Source organism: Sitophilus oryzae, unplaced genomic scaffold, assembly GCF_002938485.1.
Source record: "Sitophilus oryzae breed Bouriz unplaced genomic scaffold, Soryzae_2.0 scaffold_177_pilon_pilon, whole genome shotgun sequence".
Classification (NCBI taxonomy): Eukaryota; Metazoa; Arthropoda; class Insecta; order Coleoptera; family Curculionidae; genus Sitophilus; species Sitophilus oryzae.
In genome coordinates this window covers 4,867,652-4,886,585 of record NW_022146479.1, presented here as the reverse complement: position 1 = coordinate 4,886,585, position 18,934 = coordinate 4,867,652, and the positions used below count along the sequence as shown (strand labels likewise).

The following is an 18,934-nucleotide window of genomic DNA, read 5'->3' as shown; positions in this document are numbered from 1 at the left end:
TCGTATAACTTTTGTATTTAATTTTTTGCGGTACCTCCTATATTTTACCTAATAATCGACCGTTTCCATACATAAAAGCGACCCTGTATATTATAACTTAAATTAACTTTACTCAAAATAAATTTTTAGTTTCTTTATTGCGACGCGCGACGTCCGGATTTCAGAGTTGATTTGTCCGGATTTTGTCTGGATTTCTGAGTTTACTTGTCCGGAATTTCCAAAAGCCTTTATGGAAACCCTAATGACATTTGAATATTTCGATGCAGTGTTCCTCCCTTGTTGCACAGTAGAATAGTGTCGATAAATTAAAATCGATAGAGATTTAAATGTCGAAATGCATTTGTTACTCGGATTATCATACTGTTCTAAAGGTGTATTTAAGCGACTGTCGAACGCGCGTATTGCCTACTTCATACCTCATGCTATCTCGGTTCAATCGGTAGTGAACCGAGATAGCCTGATATCATCCTAAATTTTATAAGTTATTGAATTTAATGATTGTCAACTCGCCCAATTTATTTTATCGTTGTTGCATAAAAATTTAATTGCCTTTTCAATAGGTCTTCCAAATGACGAATTGTTTTAGAGCGAAATAAATTTCAGAATGTAATGTTATTTAGCTAAATGTTCCTGTATTAATTTATTTTTAATTAAAGCACTGCGAAATAATGATATATCGACAGCAGCTGCATTGAAAAACTTAATCTATTCTGCAACAACATTTTTATTATCGAAAATGACTGCTCTTTTGAAAAATGGTGTTGTTTATATATGTTACTGTAAATGTCCGAAATGCGGTAAAACCTAGGATAACCGCGCTAAACCTAGGATTTACCAAAAGCATGGGGTAAAAGCCCGAAAACTATTTATTTTGCTTCCATTTCGGACTTTTACCAGACCCAAACAGTAAATCTTAGGATTTACCACACCGCATTGGTAAAAGTACGAATAAGTAAGTGGTAGTGAAAACCATCCATACCCACCAAATAACCACCAAACCAATGCATTAACACCCCCCAAATAACCAGACTAACCAATGCATTAACACCCTCCAACACTTAACCAAGCTAACCAATGCATTAACACCCTCTAAATAACCACCTAACCAATGCATTAACACCCCCCAAATAACCAGTCTAACCAATGCATTAACACCCTCCAAATAACCAGGCTAACCAATGCATTAACACCCTCCAAATAACCAGGCTAACCTAATTAGTTAATGTTTTTGGTAAATCCTAGGTTTAGCGCGCTTATCCTAGGTTTTACCGCATTTCAGACATTTACATTAACAAATATAAGACTGATACGTTATAAAAATCGATATTGTTAAACGATAATCGGTAAAATTTCAATGCCTAAGTAAAGAAAAACAGAGATGTCTTTGTATATCGACATTCTTAATTTGTCGATATTGTTGCTATAAGAAAAATAATTCGTACTTATACCAATGCGGTGTGGTAAATACTAAGATTTACTGTTTGTGTCCGGTAAAAGTCCGAAATGGAAGCAAAATAAAGAAGTTTTCGAGCTTTTACCACTTGGTTTTGGTAAATCCTAGGTTTAGCGCGCTTATATCCTAGGTTTTACCCATAGACTTAAAATAAAGTATAATATATTTTATTTTAAGTCTATGGTTTTACCGCATTTCGGACATTTACAGTGACATATATTTATTGTAAAGTTTATATCCCATCAAAAACATAGAATGTAAAAAAATGCAAAGTATCACAACACAATTCTTCCGTTATAAAAATTTGTCAGATCTCATATAAAATCAAGACAGTTTATTTTATTTAGTTTCTATTTAAGCACGTATTCAATAATTTTGTTATAAATTGTTTGTATCAATATTAGAATAAAAGAATAATCTACCATCTAAATAGTGCACTTAAAAATAAAGTCATTATAATTTTTGTACATATTTTTGTACCTCTCCTGTAAAAGTAGGAATAATGGAGTTAGCTGCTGAACACATTTCACCGACGATATTTACTGTTATAGAAATGCAAATAAGAAATAAGACACTGTTAAGAAATAAACGCTTTAATAAACCCATCGAAATATAAAAAAGTAATCAATGAACAGCCAACAATTTATCTTAGGTGCAGCGTTTTTAGTCAACATCAAGCTTCTTAAAATTGCCGTAATAGCCTAGAACTTCGTCATTAACTAACCTAGTAGGTCTGAGCGATTCATTTACTCTCATAGCCCCAAGTTTGTCGAACAAATCCTTATATTGTCCAAACTTTTCAATCCATCGATCTACAAAATAGAATACTGTAATGGCAACTATGATTTTACCATAGTTTAAGGAAAGTTTCCTTATACTGTGCTTTTACCCCACACTTAAATTGATATAATGTTATTTTTGTGTCTTACCTTAAGTATGAGATTAGAAAAATACTTACTGTTTAATTCATCTAAAGAGCTTTCATCTCCACCTATGTCGGAGGGTATAATTGATTTTGGAAAAATCGAGAATAAAGCCTCTGCATTCTTGTGATAGTGAAACTAAAATGATTATACGATATACATAAATACATCTTTTTTTTAGAGAAACTGAATATATCGACAGCAGCATTTATAAATCGAAACTGTAATCTGTTGTTACACGTCTTTACGAATCTTTCGTACAGGCTGAGTTTGCAAAAAAATTATTAGGTATCTCATTTGATTTGAGAGTTAGGAAAATATACAGGGTGTTTCAAAAAACATGTGCCATCTCTCGTGGGGAAATTCCTCACGTAAAAATAAAAATTATTTTTCATATCAACATAGGTAAGCAATTTAATGCTATTAAAAGTTGTCTCTTCATATTTTGTCGGTTTCTGCATCTTTGATGAGATAAACGCAATTTTATTAATTTGCCGTCATCCAAGTCTAATAAGTGTCTTGTGAAAGTTTTAAATAAGTACTCATTGATTCCTCATCTAAAAATATGAAAAAAAGTTCCTATAAACATGGGTATGGAAATGTATAGTTTTAGAGCTACAGGATGTTAAAGATTTTTAAAATTAGTTTTTTTGTCATTATCTTAAATACCTACCATTATTTTTTTTTATTTGAAATTGCTGTATGTTGGACTAATATTAATAATAACTAATAGTAATAATGTTTAATAATAAATTATGTAAAATATATAATTTATTAATTTAATTTTTATTTTAATTATCTTATTAATTGTGATTAATAAAATTGCGTTTATCTCATCAAGGAGGCCAAATTCGACAAAATATCAAGAGATTTACCCTAATTGGACCTTTAATTGGCATTAAACGGCCTTTACGATTTTAATATCAAAAGAAAAAAGTCAGTGGCGCACATGTTTTTTTTTAAATATTCCAGTAATAACCCATATGCACGTCCCTGGTGAATATATCGACACTTTTTTCGCATTAAAATATGTAGCACTAATAGTAACTTTTATCCTCAAAATTTCATTCGAATCACTTAAAGTACTTGGAAGAAAATGATAATAAATCGACGTATTATTAAGATTTTAACACCCTGTAACTACGAAACAAAGCAGAATCGGACCCATGTTGATATGAAAAATAAATATTATTTTTACGTGAAGAATCTCCCCACGAGAGATGGCACATGATTTTTAAAACACCCTGTATATTACAGGATATATCAACTGAGATATTTTTGCATATAATAATTTTCATTGTCCCTATAAAAATATCTTACCAATATTATTTTTTTAATATTTCAGTTTCAATAGTTTTAATAAAAAAAATATATAATTTGACGCAGAATCTGTAAAATGTCTTAGTTATTAATTAGCATTGCCTTAAAGTTTTATCTAATATATTTTACGTAATTCTCGATACATATATGATAATGATCTTTAGTCTATTGTTGAGTACCATCACAGAATATATAGCTACGCACGGCTATATATTCGTTGGTACCACCCTGTATATAAAAATAATATTTCCTTGTCTTACCCTTTTAGCAATCTTCGCTGGAATGATGCTTTTTATGATATTCATTGTAGTTTCTAAAGCTGGATAAAAATTAATACAATGAATCGAGGCAACTCTGTTGGTGTAAACTTTCTAAAAAAAAATACGTCCAGTTACTCTACACATACACTTCCATTCATGTAGACTTACTTCCATTATAACAGAGCTTTTCTTTAATGTCATAGGATTAACTTTAGTGACATGGCCCATTTTCACACTACCAGCATCGACTACAAAATGGGAGCCCAAAAATAAGTCTTCCCTCATAAGAACCTCGAAAGTATTTAAGATATGACAGAGATACTTTTCCATATCAAAATCTTCAGGTCCATACTGGTCTGAAAACTTGCAAAATATTATTCTTCTGTTATCAGGAGCAAGTTTGGGTAGTGGTACAATATAACTAAAATAATAAAACAGATATTTACTGCATTAGGCTATAAAGTACAAAAATAAAATTAGACTATTTAGAAGAATGTAGAATGAGTTGAAGGGGGCTCAATCACCGTGACCTTAAAGATCTATTGTGTCCCCCTTTCTTGAGTTATCATTCATCATATAGTTTTTAACCCCTCACACATGGGGACCTCCCTGTTGTAGGGGAGACAGGGTATTTCCCGAGGAGTGCACATCTACCTCCTACGATGGTATAAGCCCTTCGAAGGTTGGGGTTTGGCCCTCCGTGCCCTTCACAGTCGAGGAGCTTTTCTCCGGCTGAGGTACCCGTGAGGTGGATGCTGGAGGATCGATCTCCATTTTCTCCACCTCTTTAACTTGGTCTCTCCTTAGACCTGATACCGGTGTTGTCCCGAGTCTGTAATGGAGGATATATCTCTCTTTTTCTATTGCCTCCTTGGATTTGAGGTCATTTCCTATTGTGAGGACCTGACAATGGCCCTCTTACCTCTAGTTGATGACTCGCCTCGGTGTGAGGTTCTCGCTCGCTGTCTCTTGCCCATTGGTGGAGATGTGCCAGCTGTTTCTGGTTCCTTTAGTCTCCCCTTGGTTTTTTAGAAACTTACCTAACTTTGCTATTCTTTATCATTTCTGCTGATGCTGGATTATATTGAAACATTTCAGGTAGCTTATTTCTTATGGTATAATACATATCTAATTTCTCTTTGCATCTCTCTATGCTGAATTTATTGAAAAATAAAAATGCTCTTATTAGAGTTCTATCTGAAAATAATAGATTTTTAAATTTATTTCATTTTTAAAGCATAATTTAAAATCTAAGCTCACTTGGTTGTTCAGGCAAATGCGGTTGGGTTTTAAACCATTCTTCTAGAATATTTATACAATCTTCTATATCTGTTTGTTTCTTTCCAAACTCTGCTTCAATATGTTTGTAAATGATATTTGCATCTACTACTAATAAAGGTTTTCCCATTATGAATTTAATTCAGTACTGTAATTATTATTATTCATAATTAATATAGTGAAAAAAAACTCTTCATTCATTAAATACAGAATTATGTTACTTACCAAAAAAAATATTAAGTAATTTTTTTAAAACTGTGACTGTACAATCGTTATTAAAAATGTGTTTTCAACGGTTGCGAGCAAATGAAATAGAATTTTTATTTTTACTTTTATCTTAATTTTATCTATGAGATAAGACTCTCTATCATTTGGTGTGCAGACCAAACAAATATGAATTTAATTCGACATAAGCTGAATTAAAACAATTTAATAAAAAAAAAAATTTTATTAACCCCCAAAAGTTCTATAAAAATAAATTTTAATATAAATAATTAAAAAAAAAAATAAATTATTGGAAAAAATCAAACTTGATCAGGCACTAAAATTATAAATTTAATCTTCTGAATCACCTTGGAAATTTCATTGGCTTTAGCACATTCAAATTTGATTGACACATTGTTGGGTATGATATACAGGGTGGTCGGAATTGTATTCACGAAACTAAAAACAGGAAAAAAAAATACTCTTCAAAGTTACTCTTCAAACCAGTTAAAACATATGAAGGTGGCGCCTTTTACAAGTAGGAGTCAAATTTAAATCAAAATAAAATTTCTCATGTCAAAAAACCCCTAGATACCAATTTTTATCCAAATATCGACATTAGTTCAGAAATTATTTGGAAAACAAAATGAAACTTGTACACCCTGTATTTTCGAAACAAAGCATTTTAGGACACCAATACAATATGTCCTGTCATGTTTACCTATTTTTATCTGCAGAATATATTGCCGAAGTTTCCCGAATACAATTCGGACCACCCTGTATAATGAACAAAACAAACCATCAAAAATGCAAAGATTTTAAATCCTTTATTACTTCAATATAATTATTTTCGACGAAACCACTTTATTTTCAATTCTGACTATTGTATCAGTGCTTTTAGTTTTTAGGGCTTATTATTCTTTTGTATTGACTGTCGATTTTCAATTAATTTTTGTCTTCGTTCTATGTTTATAGATATTATACACTTTTTTCACTTTAAACTACTTTTTTCTCTACAGACGGGCGTTTTCTAACAATATCAGTATCAACAATAATAATACAGAAGGTTCGAAAAATAAAAGTAATATATTATTTATTCTAATCAGCTAATCATTAGGACTAATTACTTTAGTATAATTTGTAACAAGTGTTTTCTCGGATTTAATTAATTAAATAAATTAATATTGGAGAGATAAGCCTTATCTTTGCCAGGCAACAAAAAATATGAAACTATAAGATAAGCGATTAAAAGTAGCTAAAAAATGAAATTTCTGTATTTTTTTAATTGATTTCTAAACTTTCTCTACATTATTATATTTTTACGTTTAATCGAATTCAAGCTGTTTTGTCGAAATCTTCCCACACTCGTTGGACAGATTATACCACTGAAATAAAACACTTATGGAACTACTTTTTGTTATTATTTACTACTATTCCACTACTACTATTCTTATATATTCGCTTATATTTTTGTAATCGGTGGGAGTTGATGTATTTTTAAAGTGTTGGGTGTTTTTTGTAGGTCAGACAAATCTGACTTCAAGTTAAAATAAAAACTTACTTAAAAACATAATGTTTTCTTGAAATAAAATCTCAATCCAGTGGTTTTTAATATAAAACAGATATTTGAATTGAAGAGCAGTGTTGCTTTGGTTGATTTGCAAACAAACCAAAAAATCCAAGGCTTCAAATTGTTAAATACAACTGTGCTGGGGTCAAATTGAATTTTGTTAAAAATTAATATAATAGATTATTCGATACAGATAGAAATAAGTGCTATATATTCTATATAGATGAAAATCTATAAATCTTAAAGCCTTTTTCAAAAATATACAAAACATTACGTATTTACGGCCCTTTCTAATTTATAAAATGCAGGATGGTAGTTTCTATATTTTTATTATTTTAAACGATAAAATACCATTATTTTGTGAACGGATGAACTAATGCTCGAGGAAATTTAGTGTTAAAGTGTAAATGCGAGCTGTAAATCCTGCACATCCGCTATTTTAAAATATATAAAACGTAAAATGGGGCGCCATAAAGTTGAAAATTGATTTGCTTAATCGAAAAATAATAAAATATATACTTTAAAAAATTGCACATTTTTCTATGTTCAAAATATGCATATTTATTTAAAAGTTACTAGGATGAGATAAATTTCACAGTGGATATTTCTTGTACACAAATTTGCTTAGAATCACAATAAAAGAGTTGTTATTGAGTAAAATAAAAATAAGAAACATTGCACTAAAATATTTTAGAAGAAGTTAACTGGAGTTTTCCACTCCATATCAAGTTACAGCAATTAGGGGTCGGCTCTTAAAGGTTAGGAGAAAGTGTCAAGTTGTCGGTTTGCGTTAACTTTTGTTGTCTATGACGCTACATTATGTTAAACCTCTAATTACTAATACATTGTTTATAATAGATATATTGTTAGTATCGTAGCACAAGCTTAATCAAATTGTCATATTTACTAAATAAAAATAAAATAAATTAATAAAAAATGTGCTGGTATTTAAGCATTTAACCTCTCCTATAGGAATTCTACGAGAGGAACTCCAATATTGTTACTTGGAAAATCCTGAGAACTGTTTATTCTTAGGATTTTCCAAATAGGATATATCTAAAATATAAAAAATAATAAACCTACTTATCAAAAAGCTTACAGACAAAATATAATTTATAATTGTTGCTAAAATACTATACATTTTCTATTGGGAGGACCTGACCAACTCGATGTCCTTAAAATAGAGTTCAGGAAAAGCTGGTGATATGTCCTTACTTGTCTCCTGGTGTTAAATGTCTTTTCATCCTGGCTTTTTCTCTCCTTGCCAGTGCAGAGGTGAGAGGTTCTCGCTCCCTCTCTTGCTCTTTGGTGGAAATGCGCTAGGCTGTTTCTTGATTCGTTTACTTTCCACTTCTTCCAGGAGTGTCTTCGCTTTTACTTCCTCTGGAGCAAATCATGCCGGGTCGAGGAAACAGTAGCTTGTGTAGCCTGTTGTCTAGAGGTAGGCTCCCGACCCTTACTAGAGGAAGAGGTAGCTTCTGTGCCACTTGTGGAGGCTGGTGTCACGGAGTTACCAGCTGGTCGTGGAGTCAGCTGCCTCTCCTGTAATTCCCTTTGGGGTTGGTCCCTTGGAACTTGCACTGTTAATGTTCTCAGTGTTGCTAGGGGGTTTCCCTCCAGCTTCACCGCAAGGGTGAGTCAGGCTATTCACTTCTACAGAGGGTAAAAGAGACGAGAGAGGTAATGGAGACAGGAGACGAGAAATTAAAAAAAAATCAGCTAAAATGCTAGAGGGGATTCCCCCTAGCACCTGACTAGGAGCTTCCCCACCAACAACAAGTTCTCGCTTCTAGAGAAAGTTCCGTGTGGCTAATTTAAAGTCTTCAATGATCGTAGAGCTGGGCCCTTCCTTTTATTAGAACTGGGCTGGTTTTGTAACAATATAAACACAGAAAATGTTTAATAAACTTTTTCTACAAACTCGCATTATAATTTTGGTCTTCAAATATTTCCATTCGGGTATTTTACATCCATTGCAGACTTTGTGGGCGATTATTTATGTAGGATGCTTTTTAAACAACTAGAAGAGAAAATAATAAAATACGTACAATTTTATTATTTACGGCAATTAGGTGCATTTAGTTAGATAGTGTTCCGTTGAAAGGGAGCTCGTTTGCGGTCAAGGCAGGAAAAGTTGGCCATGGAATAATTAAAATCGCCCACTTCAAAAGCATGTTCAAACAAACTGTACTTTTGTCGTGAATATAGGATTAAATTTTGATTGAGTTTGAAATTGTTTCGTGTAAATGATGAGTCCGGCGATATTTCAATGAACGGAGTTTCGAATCAGATGAACATATATACTTAGCTAGAAAAAATCCCTGCGGATTTACGTAAGTCCTGGAAAAATGTGCCTTTTTTACCTTTGTGGGCTGTTGAAAAAGCGACGGGAATATGTGAGTGTAAATAAAAGCCGAAAAGGACTTAAATTTTCTTAGTTTTTTTCCATTTTTTCTTCAGGAAATATCTAACAATTTTAGAATTTTTTTGAAATTATGTTTAATTAGCTCTTTTTTTTTTAAATTTCGTACGACAACAGTAAAACTAACTTAATTACATTTTTTTGTTACCTTAAGGCAGCGGCAGCTAATTATTACAGCGTTTTATACAGGGTGTTTCAAAAAACATGTCCCATCTTTCATGGGGAATCCTCCTCACGTAAAAATTAGATTTTTTTTTTACCAACATGGGTCCGATTCTGCTTTGTTTCGTAGCATATAGGAGGTTAAAAATCTTATTTTTTTCGATTTATTATAATATTCTGCCAAGTTATTCGAATGAAATTTTGATGGTAAAAGTTACTAAAAGTGCTACATTTTTTTATGTTAAGAAAGTGTTGGTAGATTTACCAGGGTCGTGCATACGGGTTATCACTGGAACTTTTTTCTAAAAAAACATGTGCGCCACTGACTTTTTTTCCCTTGCTGGCAAAATTGTGTAAGCCGTTTAATGCCGATTAAAAGTTGTATTTTGATATTTTGTCGATCTCGATCTTCTTAATTAGATAAACGCGCAATTTTATTAATCACAATTAATAATATTAAAATAAAAATAAAATTAAAAATTATTTATTTATTCTAATTTATTATTAAATTTTATTAAAATTTATAAGACTGATGTTCAGTGCTCGATAGAGCAAATTAAATAAAAAAAAATAATGGTATTTAAGATAATTGAAGAGTGGATATACGAAAGGGGGTAAGTGGCCAAAATTCTTCTTTCAACATAAATGAGGAAAACACAGTAGAACTAAAAATAATAATTTTTTAAAATATCTCTTAAAATACATATAAAAAAAATAAATAGACCCTTTCGCTTGGCACTTGCATACTTTTGTTAGGACATGTAACAAGGTATTTATTACGTTCCTAATGTAATAACTTGGAATAATTGGAGTAGAAAAAATTGGTCAAGTGCGAGTCGGACTCGCGTACGATGGGTTCCGTACCATTCATTATCTATACAACATTAGACACTATATTATTATAAACTTTTTTTCCGATTTTAAAAAAAAATGAAGAAACACATTACTGAAAATTGTACTAATCAATAATAAATATGTAAAAAGTAAAAATAAATATGTAAAAATTAAAAAAATACGATTAAAAAACAGTCGCCTTGACTAGGATTCGAACCTGCCTTACTACGACTCCAACGTCATAGCAGCGGAAAGTCCTAACGCTTTAACCACGCGGCCACCGAGGACTTGAAAGATTTTATGTAAAATTCTTACTTAAAAGATAATGTTTAGTGAAAGTACTTTTTATTTATAACCATTTATTTAATTCTGTTTTTACTATTTGTTCTTATAGCGGCAACATAGATACATTATCTGTAAAAATTTCAACTGTCTAGCTATAACTGTTCATAAGATAGAGCTTTGTGACAGACGGATGGACGGACAGCGAAGTCTTAGTAATAGGGTTCTCGTTTTTACCCTGTTGATGGAACCCTAAAAACAACCAGAGTACTGTACCTACATGGAATTTCTACCAGCCGTCGCTATTTAAAGAAAAATTAAAATTAAATTATCAAGTAATAAGACGACACATTTTCTCACTCTAATGGTAAATGTTTGATTTTTAGTTATAGAACAAAAATAATATCTTTAATTCGCTTTCATTTAACTATTTGACCAATTATTTAATTTTTCCTAATTCAACTGGTTAAATGAAACATCGAGTTTATAAATGAACCGTTTAATTTTCCGTATTGTGGGTAAAAGATTACACAATTATACAAATTCTCTTACAGCTTATTAAATTAAATGGGAAAGATATGAAACGAGGATAAATATAAAGAATAAAAATGAGATATTTTGTTCGCCAGTCGAAGAAAAATGAGTCCGATTTAAAACGCATATCGAATCTTGGTTATTTACATATAGATTTCGATTCAATGAAATGGAAATAATACAAACAAAGGGCATTATTTGATGGTTCAGAAAAGCATCCGGCGATATAAATATACATACCGGATATATCACAAGGAAATAGATATGAAAGTTAGAGTTCTTAGACCCTTTGGGCAGTGAGAAATGTAAAAGATTTATACCGGCTCGGCTGGTCCAATAAAGAATTATCCGATAATACCTATATATTATGTTGCTGAGGTTTGGGATCATGCTTGATCCCTCACTCGGAGGCCTTGGGCCCATTGCGATACCCCTGTTATTGATATACCAAACATTCTTCTCATTCTTTCTTTGCGTTAAAGTACTTCCAGTTCTTTGCAAAGTTCCCGATGTCGCTGATGTTGGCTTCTGCTGCTTCCTCTAGTCCCCCCAAAAACCTTGCCATAAAGTTTTAAAGCGTCGCGTCGGTATTCCAGTGCCGGATAGTGGCACAGCAGGTGCTCTATGGTTTTTTCTTCCTCTCCGCATTCTCTGCAGTAGTCGTTGGAAATCTTCCATCTCACGAGGTTTACCCCCGTGGGGCAGTTACCAGTGACGACAACTACAATTATGCGTACTAGGTTCTTTTTGTGTGGGTGCAAAAACATGCAAGAGTTTTCTGAAGGCTCATATTTTCAAAATCGATTGCATTTTAGTGTTAAAAAGCAAAGGTATAGTCAGCAGTTCCAGTTCCGGGACACCTGGCGCTGAAAAGTGCGCAAAGATTTTAAGAATTTTAATTAACACCTCCAAACTGTTTTCTGAAGGCCAAAAATTTGTAGATATCATTCGAATGCAATATAAAAAAAAAAAAGCGTCAAGCGTCAGCGCTACCTTAAACGCGCTGTCAAAAAAATTTTGTCACTCAAAATGATTTATGAAGGCTGAAACTTTGCAAGGTAATAGTAAAAACAATATATTTATTAATAAAAACAGTCAGACTCATCGATAATAGAACCCCGTCAGTTAGCAGTCTGATTGAAGTGAGAATAGTGACAGTACGCGTATAGGCGGGTCTCTTCTCAATATACAGGGTGGTTCGAACTCTATTCCGGAAACTTCGGCAGCATATTCTACAGATAAAAAATAGTTAAAAAGTCCGTATAAATGTATGTCCTAAAATCCTTAGTTTCGGAGATAAAGGGTGACGAAGTTTCATTTTTATATCGATTTTTTCCAAATAATTTTTGAAGTAACGTCAATATTTCGATGGAAATTGGTGTCTGAGAGTTTTTTCACAAGAGAAATTTGGGGGGGGGGGATTTTGATGCCAAAATGACTCCTATTTGTAGGGGGCGCCACCTACATGTGTTTTAACTGTTTTGAAGAGTTATAACTTTTTGTTCCTACCTGTATAAAACTACTGAGTGAAAAAATATACATTTCCGTGACTTTTTACGTATAAAATGTCTCTTGATAAAAGTCGCTACGAGCAACCGTTCTCACGATATTTAGAATGGAAACAGTCAATTCATGTCATTATTGACAAAAATAAACACATTGAGTAAAAAATAGTTATTTGACTGAAATAATAAATTTGGGAAATTTTTATTTTTTTAAATTAATCATCAACTTTTCTGCGAAAAAATGATGGTAAAACAGCTTCTGTCGAACTTTTGGCACAAAAACATTTCAAATTTATGATTTCAGTCTAATAACTATCTAGTCAACATGTTTAATTTATGTCAATGATGACAGGTATTGATAAATCCGATTCCAAATATCTCGAGAACCATTACTCGTAACGATTTTTACCAAGAGACCTTTTTTACGAAAAACACGTGGTAATTGTTTATTTTTTTAATCAGTAATTTTATACAGGTACGGACGAAAAGTTATTACTCTTCAAACAAGTTAAAAAAATATGTAGGTGGCGCCCTCTACAAGTAGGAGTCATATTGACATCAAAATCAAATTTCTTATATAAAAAAACTCGTAGACACCAATTTTCATTCAAATACTGACGTTACTTCAGAAATTATTTGGAAAAAATCAAAATAAAAATGAAACTTCTACACCCTGTATCTCCAAAACTAAGCATTTTAGGACATACATTTATACGAACTTTTTTACTTATTTTTATCTGCAGAATATGCTACCGAAGTTTCCGGAACACAGTTCGGACCACCCTGTATATCCATATTCATCAATAATTTCACACATTTTTTAATAATTTCACACAATTATTAAAAAAATGATATTAATAATTTTCAGTATCGTTCATACTAATCTAAATTTCCTTCTACTGATTTGTATTGACCTGTATAACGTGAACCTAGTTTCTTCAACGATCATTGAGCTTTATGATTATCCGCTGACTTTTGTGGTCTTTTTATTAACTAGAAATCAGCAATCTAAACTATTTCTAAAGTTATCATTAGCTCTGTATGTTTAAAATACAGATAAAGTATTAAACTGAGCGCCCAAATACTCGAATGATATATTTTCAATACCCAAAACGTGTTAAATTCAGTTTCAATAGACTTTATAATCAAGCTTGTTAATCAAGGTAGAGAGAAACCATTCAGAGACTGGGTAAAGTTATAATTTGTTTCAATGCGTATCTCAAACTTATCACGTTAACTTCTAATAAACTAAATTATTTCTTATTTACGTTGTTTTGTTCTACTACGCCTACGTCTCTCTTGTTTTATGTAAACGATTTTTTGAAAAAGAAAGTTGTCGTTCATATATGAATATACAAATATACAGGGTTCGGCAATAGTGCGTCGGACACCTGTAGCTCCTAGAATAAAAAATTTGGAAATTTTGTTTAAGTGTAAACATAAAGTATGTACAAGGATGTATTTAATGTGAAACTATGGATATCGTATGGAAATATATTTACTCATATGTTAGAATTGCGTAAAGTGGTCTGAAAGGAAACCAAATATGCAATAATATACAGCGTGTTCCATTTAAAAAAAATAGTAGTAGTTAAAATATTTTCCGGAAATACATCCTAGAACATACTTTAGGTTTACACTTAAACAAAATTTCCAAATTCTTTATTCTAGGAGCTACAGATGCACGACGCACTATTGCCAAACACTGTATATTATTATTTTTTCTGCAATCTACTGATTGTTGCGTTACTAAAAATATTATAAATTAGGTATACCAATAATGTTTTTTCAAATATCTATAAGATCAAATATTTTGGAGTTCATTTTGGATTTTATACAAATTCTTATAATGTTGTCCACATCCTGTAACGATTCCAAAAATATTTACAATAGTAGACAATATAGTGAAGGACCTTATTAGACATCAGTATGGAGTTACTTGCAGACCGACTGTTCAAAACAGATAAATAAATAATAAAATAACGCATTAATAGTAATAACAATTTAAATTTTGTTATATTCGAAAACAGAGCTCTGTTGCCTCATGGAATTTAACTTATACAACTATTTTCCTGGACAAAATAATATATCTGCCTGGACTAAACCGTCAGTTTGGTTCCTGTGTAAACCGCAAACCTGTAATTGTCGTGCATATTTTATGTTAGAAAAAAGAGGCATGCCCGCGTAACGTGTGAAATATTATTAGCCATCAGCAAAATGTTGCAAAATCTAAATAATACTGGGTGATTTTTAGTTATGGTTTATTCGAAATAATAATAAATGAAATATAGAGAAATAAGAAATTTGTTTTGTTTGAGTTTTAGTCATTGGTTGGTTCAAATGAGCAGTTTAATTAATATTTGGAAGCATTTCTTTCATTCATGACATTGTTTCAATACCTGACAACCCTGAAAAGAAAGAAAAATCGTAAAAGTTGTTCATTAGGAGGCGTTAAGACAAAATTTAAAATACCAATTTTCTCTTAAATTTCTGTGTTTTAGGTATGTGGAAAATATAAGCAATACTAATACTCTTCAAAAAATAAAACACTAATTCACCAAAGGCCACACGTCACGCTATCACACGTGAACCCACGTGTTGCGACGTGGGAAAGAGTGTGGAGGGTACACATGAGATCTGGGACAGACGACACACGTGTAATAGCGTGGAATAGCGTGGGGTGGCGTGTTGCCTAGTGTGTACGCAATACATGTAATTAAATGGAAAAGCATACGCACAGATCTTCATGACGTGGCGTGGCGTGGCGTGTTGGCTAATGGGATCCCGAAATTAGTGTTTTATTTTTCTGTTGTAACACCAAAGATTCCAACCCCCGAAGTGTAATACAAATTGGTTTTATCAATTGTCAAATCGTGGTGAGGCAAGGTTAAACTTTTTTAGTTTCCAATAATCATTTCTTTGTTTTTGATAAATCAAAAAAATTTTACCGTAGAGCTAGATACTGTACCGTAATCCATAATGACTTTGTCAGTAGTATGATTCTTCACACAGGGCGAGTCTTAAATAAGTGCACATATTTTAAGGGGTGGTATATTTCAATCTCAAAATAGAAAATGTATCTTTCGGAATTATTGTGTGTTTTTTTTATACTTTCAGCTAAAGAACATAATATCTTGATAATATGGCATAATATAGGTAGTAGATTAAATTTAGAGAAACGAAAACAGAAAAACCCCAGTGATGATCCTCAAAATTTAATATAATAAAACATTTCTCTTTTTCTATGTTTTTAAAGTAAAATAACTCGATTATATTTTTCTTTGATTTTTGTAGAGAAAGTATTGGGATGACCCGCGTATTTAAAAATAAACATATTTCTTTAAATTAAAAACATTCAGTTTTAAGACACTCTGTATACATAAATAATTATTGATTTTTAAAATATTATTCGCAAACTCGAGAGAGGGGAATCCAACAACAAACAGAGATTATAGGTGTTAGGTAATAGCTTGGTGACTACCGTTCGAGACGCGTCGCGTCGGTATAATATATTATTTTGGTTCGTAAATTGTGGTTATCGTGACAAAAAGAATGTTGTTAAAGGTAAAGTAAATGTTTCTTTATTATTTAACTAATGTTAACTAAAGCAAATATTTTAATTTTTCTGTTGTAATATTCTGTACTAAAGTTTTTCCTTCTTTGTTTGATTTGAGAATTATATAACATGTGTACGTATTTAATGAAATCGATATGCTGTGAATAATTTCGGTTTAACAGTAATCTAAATACAATCCTTTACTGTCCATTCGTGCCGATGTTTTTGGTTCAGTGTGACAATAAGGGCCTCGTTGAGTGTACTATCATTTTTCGACCGTGACTGGGCGAATATCTTAGCAAACAAATGAGCAATCAAAACTAAAGAATGGAATAACTCCTAATCTAAAGATATTTGTCCCAAACCTTCAACTTTAGCTTCGAGACTCGAAACCAAAGACATCATCCAATACAATCAGACAATATCCAAGTGTGAGGACATCACACTTGGATTCTTTGGTATGGTGATCAAGGTTTTCTCTGCCGTGCTCTTAGCGCATCCCAGGTATGTAGTCACAATAAAAAATATTTTTAACACAACGTAGGTTTCTTTATTAATTTAAATTGTTTGTTATACAATTGCCAAAAGCTTACCCCTTCAACTTTGTTGAACGACCTTGGGTTGTTATATAACAGTATGATTTTTTATTCAGATCTACGATTCTTGAAAATATGTGCACTTTTAACATTCACACTGTATAGTATTTTAGATAAAACTATATTTGGACAGGTGTTCTATATTCGTCAGGAAAATGTAAGTACTGCAATATGTTCAAAATTGCCGCGAACATTAATATTTACTTTATATTAGATGAATATGAACTATTCGCTTGTCAGTAATAAATTAACACACATGAGGTTATATTTAATTGGTCCAGTTGACGATCGGTGCATGTTTCGATTTATAGCAATTTCTTGTAACAATAAACAATCAATAGTAGGACAATAATTTGCCTTAAAATTAATTATAAGTTATTAAATTATTAATAACTAAAAGTTATTAAATTATTAATAACTAATTAAATAATTGATTATGACCAAACTTACCTAAAAGACGTAGTTTTGTTACATATTAAGAATGTGCGTAATTTATTTAAAGAAGATTGCAGTGCTTTTATTTTCAAATTACCTTTTTTTTTATTATTATTTTAATAATTAGATTTTGAGTTGAGCACCCCTATCCACGGCTTCCGAGTTACAGTCGATGTTTTCTATCAATGAGCTTTTGTACAGGGTGAGTCAACGATAGAGTTCATTATCTCATTTGTTTCGAGATTTACAAAAAAATGTTAAATATAAAAGTTATAGGGAAGGTTAAGATACACATTTTACCAGTATTACAGTATACAGGATGCTTGAAAAAAGTGTGGCGGATATAACATATATAATATGTTTTTTTTAAATGCGACACCCTATTTTTTATTTTATTTTTAGATTCTGCGTAGAATTCTATATGTTTTTTTATATAATAGTGTTGTATACCTAAAATTAATAGTTTTTGTAATATTTCAATTTGTTTGAACAAATGTTAGATTTCAGTGCGGTAAAAAATTGTCAGCGATGTCATTGTTTCTGAAGTTGGATAACTAAAATTTGGTAGGAGAATTTTATAGAGATAAAAAAAAAGATACATATATATTTTTTTAAAGCAATTTTAGTTAGATGGGGTTAGATTATACGGTGTTCAAAATATATTTATGAATTTCAATCAATTTTTTTAAATGGAAAACCCTATACCTATATTATCATTTTTTTTGATGAACCTTTATAAAATTCTTCAACTTTTATAAGGTTAGCATATTTTTTTTAATAGTTTGGGACTTATTCTGATTTTTAATTTTTTATTCTTTTTCTTTAATTCAGTAATGCTAAAAGATCATAGTTGCCATAAAAAATAAAAATATTTATTATTAATCGTTAACGAGTAGTTTAGTAATTAGTTACAGTTGTTATTATTAGTTTATATTAATTAACTTTGCTGTAATAAACTAAAATTACAGTCGTGAATTTCTTGGTGTATTTCTATATTATGAAAGATGACACTTGGAATTTCCCTTGAGACGAATAGCCATAAATTAGGGTAATACTAGATTACCTATGTAGTTGTTAACGACTACAGATATAGGTAATTTCTTCGACATAAATGTTTTAGTTCTCGTTGCAATTCTGATTGCATTCAACTAAAGTAAAGTAAGTAATAGTAAAGAGTAGCATTTAACTAAATCTAACATTTGTTTAAACAAAATGAAATATTACAGAAACTATTAATTTTAGGTAAATACAATTATATATAAAAAAAACTTATAGAATTTTACGCAGAATATAAAAATAAAATAAAAAAATAGGGCGTTTCTTAAAAAAATAACATATGTTATATTCGCCACACTTTTTGGAGCACCCTGTATATTCTATAATAATTTTAATGTGTATCTTAACCTTCCCAATTACTTTTGTATTTAACCTTTTTTTTGGAAACCTCGAAACAAACGAGATAATGGACTTTACTCTATCGTTGACCCACCATGTACAGGGTGGGTCAAATTCGACGCTTTTAAATGGAAACATCCTTTTCTATAGGAGATAGACAAAAACTAATATCGGTGTCTGGAGCTCAATTTTTGTAAAAACCATG

At 31.2% G+C, this 18,934-nt stretch overlaps 1 protein-coding gene across 1 annotated transcript; it reads right to left on the bottom strand.

Annotated features, from left to right (window-relative positions):
* Positions 1-2,030: 2,030 nt before the first annotated feature.
* On the bottom strand, positions 2,031-5,569 carry LOC115882465 (alpha-tocopherol transfer protein-like). The gene is made up of 7 exons (XM_030900536.1): positions 5,460-5,569; positions 5,217-5,382; positions 4,997-5,153; positions 4,125-4,377; positions 3,957-4,067; positions 2,412-2,514; positions 2,031-2,265 (listed from the first exon to the last, which is right to left on the bottom strand). The coding sequence occupies exons 2-7, from the start codon at positions 5,362-5,364 to the stop codon at positions 2,117-2,119; spliced, it is 921 nt and encodes a 306-aa protein (XP_030756396.1). The 5' UTR covers positions 5,365-5,382; positions 5,460-5,569; the 3' UTR covers positions 2,031-2,116.
* Between the last annotated feature and the right edge of the window lie 13,365 nt (positions 5,570-18,934).